This window comes from Melopsittacus undulatus, chromosome 5 (genome assembly GCF_012275295.1).
Source record: "Melopsittacus undulatus isolate bMelUnd1 chromosome 5, bMelUnd1.mat.Z, whole genome shotgun sequence".
Taxonomy (NCBI): Eukaryota; Metazoa; Chordata; class Aves; order Psittaciformes; family Psittaculidae; genus Melopsittacus; species Melopsittacus undulatus.
Window position 1 is genome coordinate 14,236,230 of NC_047531.1, and position 12,897 is coordinate 14,249,126.

Genomic DNA, 12,897 nt, shown 5'->3' on the forward strand with positions numbered 1-12,897 from the left:
AACAAAAACATTTCCAATGCCCTCCCTTAAACATGATCAGATTTGTACATTTAAAACAGGCTACACATGGCCTACCATTCCTAACAAACAAAGCACTTCCCTTTTCAAGCTTAATTTAAATCCAAAGTGCTAAGTTTAATAAAAGGTTTAGAATCATGTGTGTAAGGAACTAGTTTGGGTTGATCTTTCCATCTCTCTCCTATAAATCCTCAGCCATCAAAATTGGCCTGGTTTAGCACTACTGCACATCAAAAGGAAAAAGCTAAATTCCAGAACTGGCAGCCTGTATTCCTCTTCCAATAAGCCTCTTCTGTGATTTCCAACACTCCCTCCAAACTGAGGTCACTCTGGAAAGATGCCCCCTTCTACTTTTATTTTATTTATCACCAATTTGGCTTTTTGTCAAATGCAGATAGACGGATTAACACCTCTGCCTTACAATAGATATGCTGTATGACATATTGTTCTGCTGATGAACAGCTGCTTACTGGGGATGTGCTGATCAATGCTGAGAAGTGAGTAGATGCCAACTTGCTAAAATATTCTGACTTGCTGGATAGATCCTGAGTCTCTGTCAAGCAGAAATTCCTCCTATATTTCAAAAACTAAGTATAACTGTATTGATAACTACTCAGTAGAAAAATCACTGTCTTCTCTCTTGCATTTTTGGGTTTTCTTTAGGATAATGAAATATAACTACTCAGTTATATTTACATATAAGAATATATTTACATATAAGGATATATTTACATATAAGAACATAATATATAAAAGCTGGTATACTTTTTTGCTAATACCAACTTATTAGCTATCCAGCATCAAAAGTCAAGCTAAAGAAAAGCTAACTGGCAGACAGATTCCATAACGACATGTTCTTAAGAGTTGATGAACACAGTCTCCCCTGGTTAGATTTCTGAAAATTGTTTGGAAATAATGCTAAAATCCCCTCCAACATACTAAAGGTAAAGAAATTATGGATGCCAACAACTGGGAGGCAGCCTCCTTCCCCCAGTCCCCATAATTTTAATATGTATGAGAGCTGATGGCATTTGGGAATAAGCAATGAGAGAATGACAGCTGGGTAAGGTTTCCCAGTAAGCTAGTAAAGCTGTGGCCTAACTCAGTCTCATCCTTTACAAGTCTGAGTTTGGGTTCCTTCCCCATGCCATGGCCAGAACAATAACATAATTTTCAACTAATTTTCAGGCTGTACATAGTTGTTTGTAGACACAGGCAGATCAGAGAGCTTCAGAAAAATCTCCAAACGCAAAAACAGATTTAAAAGTAGTTAGCAATTTTCAAAACTGTCAATACAAATGGTTACTAGAAAAGAAAGACACAGATCTTTTTAATCCTGTATTTTTTTTATAAATATGCTACATTCTCTCAGGGACAACTGAAGTAATGTTCACATGACCAAATATCCACATGCTTTGCTCTATGTTCATTTTCTGAGTATGTAATAGGTTTTTTGGCAAACTTTTGTTTAAAAGACTGGGGATTTGGAAACTCACCAAGATGAAATTCCCAAAGAAGATCCTTTGGAGAAAATATGAGCCTGTCTACTGAAAATATTTCCACCCTCTGAAGTACTGCTGAAATAATTGTTAACTCTTTCAGAGCTGAAAAGGCGATGAGTATTATTCAGATATTCTATACCCTCTTAGTTACAATATGGTTAAAAAAAAAAAGGGAATTTTATACCCTTTGTCACACATCTATTTACATTAACTACAAAATAACTCCTGTACTGTGAACATAAATAAGTATTATTAACCCCAGACAACAATGCAACTGTTTATCAGTGAAACACTGACGTTCCGGGCAGCACTTTCATGCATGTGTAACTATCAGTAGATTCCTGTGATTTCTGAAATCCAGGCCTTCAGCTGAAGCAAACTTAGCCTCTGATTGCCTATTAGCAACTTTGAGGAAAATGTTTTATTGGCTAGCATGTATTACTTTGAAACTAATTGCTATGAGAATGCAGAATGGATGGATGTGTGCACAGTGAAACAGACCACTTACTATTTGAACATAACTCTATTTGGGACACTTGCTACTAAATAGTGAAAATTAAGATGCTTATTTCAATTTTTAAAGCTGCTCTAGTTGTTGTTAAACATCTATAATCAATTTGCAAGCAATCAGCAATTTTACCATCATACATATAAGAAAGGTAAAGACACAATCATTCACACACAAGAAAGACAAAGCCAGATCTTAAAACTGTGATAAACAGTTTAGAAAAAAAGAAACACAGAACTGTGTGCATACCGAAGAATGGTCACATTACTAAGCAAATAAAAAATATTTAGAAATTTGTGTAAAGCTGTTTTAGTTACAAACTGTAATTAATATGGCAAACAAACAAGAATCTCTGGAATTTCACACATAGCAATGGCAAAGCGTGCAAACACATGTATTTCTATCTGCTGCTGCTTATATCCAGTGATTGTTTTAAGTAGTAGTAAAGGTTTGTTGGCTTAAAGGAAGTGATACAACAAAAAAAGCAATTTGTGCCTAACAACAAACTGCCACAGCCTAAAGTCTACAGTTTGTATTACATAAAAAACTCTGCAACAAACAGATTAAAAGGTTTTGTAAAGCAGCTGCATTTTGATAGTTGATTCTAAGAGTGTTGCATTTGTTTTCAATATCGTGTTAATCTAAAAAGCATTCTTGAGCTACTCAAAATCATTGGTTTATCATGCTGCATTGGTTTCCATCTGGAAAATTATGAAGAAAACCAGTTTGTATAATGGTTGAGGAGATCCATGCTTACTTGGAACAGAAAAGGCTAGCTATAACACTCATTTGAATTCATCATGTTTTAAATAATCAACATATCCTACCATTTTGTGTGAGTTTAGTGGAGCAGAGAAAGGACGTAATCCAGAAGGACTCTTTAGTGGTTTTTATTGCTTGGCTGTTGTTTCCTAGGAAAATTCCCTTTGAAAAGGGGAGTTTGAGGTAGCGACCAGAATCCTGAAGGTTTGTGTTTTCTTCACACTGTGAAAACAAAGCAGTTAAAATAACTCTACTGCATAAAAGCAAAGGAATAAATCCCTAATGTATACGAATTATTACTGTTTCTCTGCCAAAAAACAAAGAATTTTCACTATGCCTGTTGCAACTTTGGTTTTGGGTCATATTTTCATATCTGAAATTGAAATCAACAAATTTGCAGGGGTTATGTTAAAAGAATAGCTACAAATCTTGGTGTTAAAAATCTAAAATTTGGCTGGAAACATATGAAATCCTCTGAACAGCAATAACTGCTAAATGTGGAAACAAAAATTCCACTAAACTGAAGCATCTCAAAACAATTATAACATTGATTAGATCTGCATAAATAAGCTTGCTTGATTTGCCAGCTTTAGCAATTCTGTAAGAGGATATCATGGGCTTCACTTTGTGTGTTTTAATTCAACTTATCTTTGTCAAATCCATTAAAAATAGAATTAAATATAATAGTAAGACATAGTAAAACCAGGGCACTTCCAGTTTGTAACAAAAATCTTAATATGAAACAATCAGTAACTGATATTTTAATGGTGAAAAGATTATCAGTCGTTTGTTAATGAATACAGACTTTCTCAACCTAATGTTTCCGGGCATATAAAATATGTTCCAGAGGACTCATCACAGCTAATCATTACTAATTCAAATTACCTTGTGTACAATGAGTTCATGGGTGCCATCTGGCAGAGTCCTCCCATTTTCCTGCATCAGGGGCATGAAAGAAAAGCCAAACAACTTCTTCTCACCCTTTTCTTTTGCTGAAATGCATGTGTAAATAGCAGCACTTAATATACATTTTAGACAAAATAAACAGATATGATACAACATAAAAAAGAATTCTGGAAGCTATTTGCAGCTAGACAGTCTAATATTATCTTAGATTTCTTTTCAGATTTGCACATTATCTCCTGTAATGGTTTATTTATCTCACTGTTAAACAGAAAGCAGTATTCTGGAATGGTTTGGTATTTAGTAACAACAAATAAAGGAAGCCACGAAATATGCAGTCATAGAAATATACAGAATGCCAGGAAATCCAAATATGAAAATAAAAGGATTTTTTGGGGGTGTCAATTACTTTCAACCCTCTGGTCTTCATTTTAGGTCAGCCTTAGGCTACACTGCATTTCTATTTTCAAATAAAGCATTTGCCTCTATAGATATGACTGAAGATGTCGCTGTTCCTTATTGAATGCTAGACAGCAGAAACCATTTTCAAAGTTAGATACCTAAACTCAAATTCCAAAATTTGTTTATCACCTAAATACAAAGCAGACTGCAGAACACTGAGATAGCACAGATTTTACTGAAGCCAGTGAGTGCAGCTGCTAACACTTGTGAAAATTAACCATTTTTTTTTATGAAATGTGTGTATATTTATGACTTTTGAGAGAGGATTTAACACAGTTGGGGTGCAGGCAATGATAACAAATATATCCAGCTTGTGCTGCATAGGAAAGATTGAGCAAAGAACCTGTATGAAACAGACCACTGATGTTTTTCCTTTATTACTTCATAGCTTATAAAAACCTTAAAACTGAAAAAGAAGAAATCAATGCAAATTTCTTCCTATATTATCTGTTCCTTATATTTTGAAGCTTAAGCATCCAAAATCTAAGCATACTATCATTTACTGTGTGCGCCACTTTCCACAAAGGCAACCTAAATAACCAAATCTTGCTATATATCTACATCACCAAAAAGAGTCAAACAACATCATCTGTTTAAAAGAAGTGTAATTTTATCACAAGTCTGTAAGCAGTCAGCACCATAGCTATGAAACCTGTCTTGCAGGCCCTCGTATGCAGAACATGGACCCAGACCTCAATTTTTACCTCAAAATAAATTCTAAAATTGTTCAGAATGTTTAGAGAATTAGTGGGAAAAAAAGCCCCACAATAAAAAAGTAATGTTGATTGACCATGATGTATCTATGTACATTTCCCATTGGTTGGATTGCTAAATATTTACTAAGGGACAGCTATAATTTTGGATAAATCACAAGGTAAATTCTAAATATGCATTTTGAGTTTACCTGAAATTCTGTTTATATTTGCAGCTGCAATGTTATATATTTCTATTTAATAAAACTAGACTGGTTTCTCCCAGCATTTAAGCTTTCCCAAAGCACTGAGTTCCAAGTAGAGCTGCAATCCTGAGAAGCTGTCATGAAAGCATTTCAGAGAAAGTTCATGCAGCTGGCCTTTTCTTGAGGTATTATGGAAACTCATGTGCTGACTGCAGCTGTAAGGGAGAGGACTAGCAGAAGTCATGAACAGCACTTACTGGAACAGTGCCGGAATTCACAGCGGATATGTGCTCCTCTGAATTTATCCACAGGAATAGGAAGTTTCAGCAGCTCAGACCATCTGGGACCATTGTTATGATAAAGCACAAAGGAATGGTACTCACTGGCTGGTGGCTCTCCAGAGCCAAACGAGATAAAATCCTAATGAAGAAAAAAATTATTAAAGATTTAAAGATAGAATAGTTCACTGGTAAGGTGTCATCAAGGCTCTCTTCTATTGAGGGCTATTTAATATTTACATTCCTATCATAAGTGCCACATGTGTAGCTCAATACTCACTGCCTTTAAACCCATAAAAATAATAGCACCTTGTTAGTATTTACTGATTAGAAAAAATCATCCACACTGATGAGAATCAGTGTTACACAGGGAACTGGGTAATCAAAAAGGCTTGAGCAACAAATTTGATGGGAAGTCCCATGACACAGCATGGTCTATTCAGTGTTATGCCCAAGCAACAAACAAGAATGCGACTGAGAGAAGAACAGCCCAGTCTCAAGGTCTGTAGTCATCTGAAATAAGCCTGTAACCCTGCTGCAATCAGTGATACACCCCAGCATGAAACAGTAAAGAAATCTGGACTCTCTGATTAGAAAGATGCAAACTGTTGGCTGCCTTTGCAACACACATGATGGTCTTTCGACAGCCCAGCAGCACAATGGGCAAATGGATTTGTGTCAGTCCTGACTTGGGGATACCTATTAATTCCCTGTGGGAAAGCTAAGCGGTAGCTTTTCTCCTCAGCAATTATAAGAAATCACCTCTGCACCGTAATAGCCTTTTTAAAAATGTAAATACACATACATATAAGATATATATACAAACACATGTTTATTTATGTATATATATAAAAACATACATACATTGCATGCTATGCATTTATACATGCAATCTCTCTTCACATATACAGACACACACAATTTGCACTAGGACTATTTGTGTCAGCCTTTCTTTAACTTGTTACTCAACAGCCCTCAAAATCATGCAGAACATGTGAAAACAGTACTTTCAAATAAAAGGGGAAAAATTATATTAACTGTGTATGAAAAAGGTGAAAGGTGAAGAGAAATCTTTTGGTACACAAAAAAAAACCTGAGAAAGAGTCAATTGTCAATAGTTAAAATATGAAACAGTGTCTGTTTGTAAACTATCACAAGCAGCATGCAATCAAACCTGAAGAAAGAACATTAATTTATCGTTTTATTGATACATGGTGGCGATTTTTGCATCAAGGATCTTGATTTATTAAAATCAGACAAAAAATTGAAAGTTATCAAAACATGTTCTGAGTATCATGAGGAAATGTATCATGAGAAGAATTATTATGAAATAAGAAATTCACCAAAGCTTAATCTTGCTTCAACATTTTCAGGCTTCTTATGGAATCATTCATTATTTTGCTGACAATTACAGTTCATCTGAATCATGTAATTGATTACAGAAATAAAACAAACATGCATTTTACAAAATTTTCATGTAAAGTGAATATACTTTGAATATCTGAAGACAGCAAAAGATAAACGACTTCTTCAAAGCAATTTTGAACTCTTCAAACAATGCCACAAAAGATGATTTACGTCTAAGAAAAGTGTATCAAAATGAGCTACACCAAGGAAAAACATAAAACAAAGATACCTTTAAAATTTGACCACTGCTGTCCACGACATGCATTGTCACTTCCACATTTCTGGCCACGCTTTTCCCTCCTTTCTCAAACTCTCCTCTTTCTACAGTGATATATAAATCATTCCTCATTTCACCTATAAAAAAACACAAACCAAACACAAAGTTTACAGAAGTCAGTTCAACTTGCTTAATTTTTGCTTTTAGTACTTTAGTAGACTTTCATCTTCTCTTCCAAACAAGGGATAGTATCATACCCACATTTTATCAGTATTTATGGATTTTAAATAATAACAATGGTTTTCCTAAACCAAGAAAACAAAAAACAAAGCCATACTAAACAAATTCTAGGGGCTTTTACTCATCTGTTAGCTCTTTTTGGTCTTTACAGTGATTATCTCTAGCTATACTAAAGCTGGTGTCTAGCTTCACCTTACCTAATGCCTCTTTTAATCTAAGGCATTATTAATGTGTTTGCTTTCATTTGTGATTCATTACATTTCTCTGTTTGATGTCTCCTTGAAGAACTGATTACAACTTTTTTACACTGAATCTCAGAGGAAAGTTTATTATCTGAAGAAGCAAAAAACAAGAGGTTGGTGTTCTCTCCATTAGAAGGGCAGGCTTCCCAGAATGCTAGCGTTCAAATTTGTCTATCTGATCTAAAAGATCCTAACATACTTTACATTATCAGGATGTTCCAAAGTTTACCAGCAAAAAATGTTAGCATATTTTTAGCATGTTGGAAAGGCCTCTGAGAAATTAAACTTTCATTAACACATTCAAACTACAAATCCAATACAGGCATTACGTAAGTCCTACACAGAATGCACAAGTTACTGAATACTGCTAGAATATTTGAAATGAAATTCTTTGCACATTCATACAGGAACATGTTATGTTTTCTGTCAAAACAATAACAAGAGCTTTTGGATGAGATCCAAAAGTTGGTAATTTTATTTTAGTTTAATTTGACACAAATTGCAAAGTTTATAGTTGATGAAAGGAAGAAAGATTGGTTGGGAGTTGCAGGAGGGACAGAACAGGGGAGAAGCAGTACTGGTACTGACTGGAGTGGCATGTTAGTGAAGCCTTTTTTCTGTCTGATAATAATATTATTTTTTCTAAGAAGTGTAAACTAATCTAGCTCTGGACAAACATTACCAGAACTACATGGAAACAATTGGATTTTCCTTGTGAAATAGAAAAATACAGCACAGTGTCATAATTAGAAGTACCTTCTAAAATTCTAATGTCTAGATTTGGTAGAAAAAGAAATTGAGAATGTATGCTTTTATCTAGTGCAATGCAATTTTAGCATAATGGGAATATTCTTTTTGAGTAAAGCAGATTTTCACTGAGCACTAGTGAAAAGAGTGCAAGTTTGACAGTTTCATGTATTTATAGGAGTATCATTTAGAAGTCAAACATGAGATGGATACTTCTACTGTGGGTAAAATTAATTACAATATATTTAATTAAAAAACAATTAGTTCATCTTCAATTTCCAGCTTTCTTTTAATGCGCAAGCAGAACTTGACCTGTTTGAACTTTCCAGCATGCTCTCATATTCCACATTTCTTGCTTTTATTTTACTGCATAATCACTCACTAGTGATTTTGAAGTACCAGAAACAATGACCTTGCTACTTCTTCTAACATTTTTATAATATTATTCCATCACTGTATGCAAAATAATTGATTCCTCCAAAGCACAACTTAAACCACTGACAAATAGAAAAAACAAATAAATAAAAAAGAGAGTAAAAGAGGAAAGTGCTATATTATCTAGTCCTCAAAAACCATGCCCACAAAATAAGAGGTGTGTGTGGAAATCTGCTATTACTATTATTTACCTTCTAAAACAACTATGGACTGAGGTTAGAATAAAGTTAGACAGAATAAACAAAAACACATACCAGGACCAGATGGCATTCACTTAAGAGTTTTGTGTGAAGTCAAGAATGAAAGAGCTGTATTATTAAGTGTGTGCAACCACTGAATCAACTTCTGGTTCTCAGTAGGAGCCAGGTTCAAAATGAGCAAAAGGTGGAAAGGTGGTGGTTATTCAGGTAATTGACTGCAAGCCTTGTAAACAAAACAAAACCAAAAAACAGAACAGAAAAACCTGCAGAAGCAACCCCAAACCAAAATCCAAACACAAAACCTTTCCAAAGGACGTTGTGAATGTGAGAAATGTATAAAGGTTCATGCAAAGAACGGAGAAGTGTGAAAGGAAAATCAACTAAAGGATATGAAACAGAGGATCAGAAGCAGCTCCGGAAATCCCCTGAGTTGAAAATAGCTGGAGGCTGGAAGAATATCAGGTATAATTACCATACATGCATATATGCATGCACAGTTCTTACTCTTCCTTAGGTGCCTGTTTACAACACTTGGCTAGAAAGGCCTTTGGTCTGAACCAGTTCTGGTGTTTATTGAAGTCACCCTTCAATTACCCTTAGAACTACTAGATTCTGATTATTTACACATTGCAGTAATATTTCTTTATAAATGTTTTAGAAACTAGTACAGTACAGTTACTAAAGATCATGCAATATATTAGGTCCTTTTCTAGTTAGTGCCAGCAGTCGGTCACTTTCAAGAGTTTCACATTCAGAAAAAAATGCCAACACATTGTAATCCAAAAGAGAAGCTTTGTTATATAACTAATTTTAGCCAACAATCTGCACTTGCAGTATTTTCTCTTGAAAGATTAACTTGATTTCTACTTGCATTTGTGATACATTCTCTCATTATTTACATTTATCAGCAAGGAATTATTTCAATTTTCTATGGTGTCTTCACAGAAACATAACCAAGTAACCATGTTCACCACAAATTTTATGACCTACCATAGATAAAACTCGGCAAAACCCAAGCTTTCTCCTTTTTAAAAAGGGCAAGCTGTACAGGATTTAAGTGCAAATGAAAATGACAGTGGAACAGGATGCTCAAGGAAGTTGTAGATACCTTATCATTGCAAATGTCCAAGGCCAGATTGGACATGGCTTTGAGAAACCTGATGAGGTGAAAGATGTCCCTGCCCTTGGTGGGGGCAGGAATAATGATTTTTAAGCATCAAAGTTATCTTTAAAGGTCCCTTCCAACCCAAGCCATTCTATGTTTCTATGAAAAAATAAGAAAGCATTTCTAAAAGAAGTAATCAGCGTTTCACAAAAGTTAGGCAGGCTTTCAAAATGGTGTCTGCATTTTAAGGTTTTTAAAACCAACCCCATTGATTTTCACCCATTCAGTTGACAGAAGAAATCACAGGTAGAAAAAAACACAGGAGGAGGATGTACTGTCACAAACACTGCACTGTTCTCCTCGTACAGAACTTTGTAATCATTTGTCATGAGAGGATAGTTCACATGAATTTTGACCTGATCTACTTCTATTCAGGAATCTCTACTCCATTTTCAATGTCCCAGAGAAAATTAAGACATGTTGGTCACGTTATTGAAAGACAATGCCAGATCTTCTCCATTGTCATGCAAGGCAAATTATTAAATCCAAGAGAAAACTGAGCCTCTTATGCTATATGAAGAATAACAATGTTTCATATGGAAATGAGTACAAAAGCAGAAGGGAGAGAACAGAAATAGATTGGAAAAATAATCAAAAAGAATGTAAACTATGGGCTACATATCAAGGGTAGCCTGTACCATGCAGATATAACAGCAGCTTCCCTTCCTCAATGTGGCACATGTGACATTTTATAGTCTTTACAAATATGTAGGTTGTAGTTTAAATCTGGCCTTCTGTCTGGATTTGTACACACACATATTTCACTTTTGGTTTAGAAAAGATCACTGTTCCCAATCAAAATATAAGAAAACCAACTATATTGAACTTTCACAGTTCAGGTACAACAATGGATTTCTGCTCATGACTGAGAGACATAACAGAGTATGGTTTTGTCAAAATGCATTCTATAAAGTATATGTATTTATTCAATGTGACTATTGGAAAAAGGCAGGAAAACATAATGGTGCAGGTGTCTATGACCTTCATACTTGGCCACACCAGGGCACCTGGCCAATGCTTCAGCATGGACAACAGTGATAACAAGAGAAACTGCACCCCAAGAGCAAACAATTACAGATCTGGCACAAAGCCCATTGTTTTTCTAAGGGTATAAAAGCAGGACCCTCTTGTGGCCAAATCTGAAGCCCCACCTATGGGTGATGCACCCCCTAGGAGTTTTCCCAGTTCCAGACTCCTGGCATTGGCTGCAACTGGGCTTCCCAGCTTGAAGTGTAGGCGTGGATGATGATTAGGTGGTAATTGGTGATGTTATATCTTCTTAATCTCTGTTCTCTCTATGCAGTAATGATTTGCTAATTTTCCTCTGTGCTATACATACACATACATATATACCTGATTCGAATTAGTGTGCTTGTTTAATGAACTGCACATTATACAGCCAGCTTGAGATCACTTTTTGAGTACCCTGACTGTTCGCAGGACAGATACATGTACTGAAATGTTAAGAAATCAGGACCATGCTCCTGACAAACCTTTAGCACAATATTTGTATGAACATTTGTAAGTAAAAGCTCATAAAATCAGGAAGTCAATGAGGTTGTAAAAGTCAAGCACAAAGCCTTATCAGAAAATAGCTGACAGTGAAAAAAGAAAATGGGTTTGGAAAGTAAACTTTCACTCTGGAAAGGAAAAAGGAAAGAAAATTAAAATAAAAAATATCTATTTGGATCAAAATTTTAAAAATTATTTCAATCTAAATATATTGCTCTGAAGATATCTTAATCCCTTTTATTTCCTCAGTGTAGAAATGCCATTTCTTCAATCTTCCCTAACAGAAATTCTCTCAAAAACAATTGAGATTGTGTAAGACTAAATTATGACACCTTTTTATGTTGCCTGTTCCAATAAAACAATTCCAACTTCCTCTACAATGTATTCAAACATCAGAAAATTTCTGAATTTATCTATATTCCTTTAACTGATCTTTTTAATTTATGGCAACTGTAATTACACATTTGATTAAGAGAACATTTACCATTTTTCTATGGGCTCTTTGCCTTAACCAGTATACCAGACAGGTAATACTGACAGATTACATCATCTTCTTTTCACTAAGAGGGACAGTTACAGCCATAAGTAGCACCAAAAGGCAAAGTCCAACTGAATATCTGAGTTCAGAGGTAGGCTTTGGTGAGTATAAATGGTATCTTCAAATACCATAGTATCTGCATGACTCAAATCTCTCCCAGGTATGTGTATTGAGATTTCACACAGTCTTATGCTTGATCAAATATGAGGAATTAACACAGAAACAAGAGAGGCACATCTTAAATAGTACAGTACATCAGATTTTAATTACTGGTTTAATTACATGCGTATAGAATGGAATCTCAATCAGACATGATGAGACTACACATAACAAAAAAGCAACATACTTATTTCACCTTATTTCCATGTTGATAAATACAATGTCCTCTTTTCTAAGTCTGCTTCACTGAAAACATCCAATGGTTATTTTCAGCATGAAGTTTGGTAAAGGAATAAGCAACTGAAAATAACGTTGAAAATGATGCTTGACTAAGCTGACAATTTTACTTCTACTTACAATGAAGTTGTGTGGTACCAAGGATCGAGAACACTTGAAAGCATTCCTTTCAAAAGAAAGGGCAGCTCATTTTCCCCTGTTCATATGGAGCACTTCCATCCCCCGCTCCTGTCATGCCAGTTTTCTTTCAACTTTCTGAATTCACCAGGGCTTCCGGACTGTGCAATGAACATGCAGGTATCAACATCCACTTCGTAACACTATTAACGAATATAGGGTCAAACCCCAAAGTCATCTTTGTCTAGGACTGACACAGTTTTCTGGGTAAGAAAAAATTACAGAATGGTGAACAACACACACTAATATCATTAAAGATATTTGGTGAAGCTAAACCACCTGGATCTCCC

At 35.1% G+C, this 12,897-nt stretch overlaps 1 protein-coding gene across 1 annotated transcript in view; it reads right to left on the reverse strand.

The window, feature by feature from the left end:
• Window positions 1-12,897, reverse strand: part of DOCK4 (dedicator of cytokinesis 4) — a 243,440-nt gene that overhangs the window by 83,419 nt on the left and 147,124 nt on the right. The window contains exons 14-17 of the mRNA XM_034063029.1: window positions 6,968-7,092; window positions 5,311-5,473; window positions 3,676-3,782; window positions 2,856-3,012 (exon numbers count right to left, since the gene is read on the reverse strand). Coding sequence (XP_033918920.1) covers window positions 2,856-3,012; window positions 3,676-3,782; window positions 5,311-5,473; window positions 6,968-7,092 — 552 coding nt within the window. The remainder of the gene's footprint in view (window positions 1-2,855; window positions 3,013-3,675; window positions 3,783-5,310; window positions 5,474-6,967; window positions 7,093-12,897) is intronic.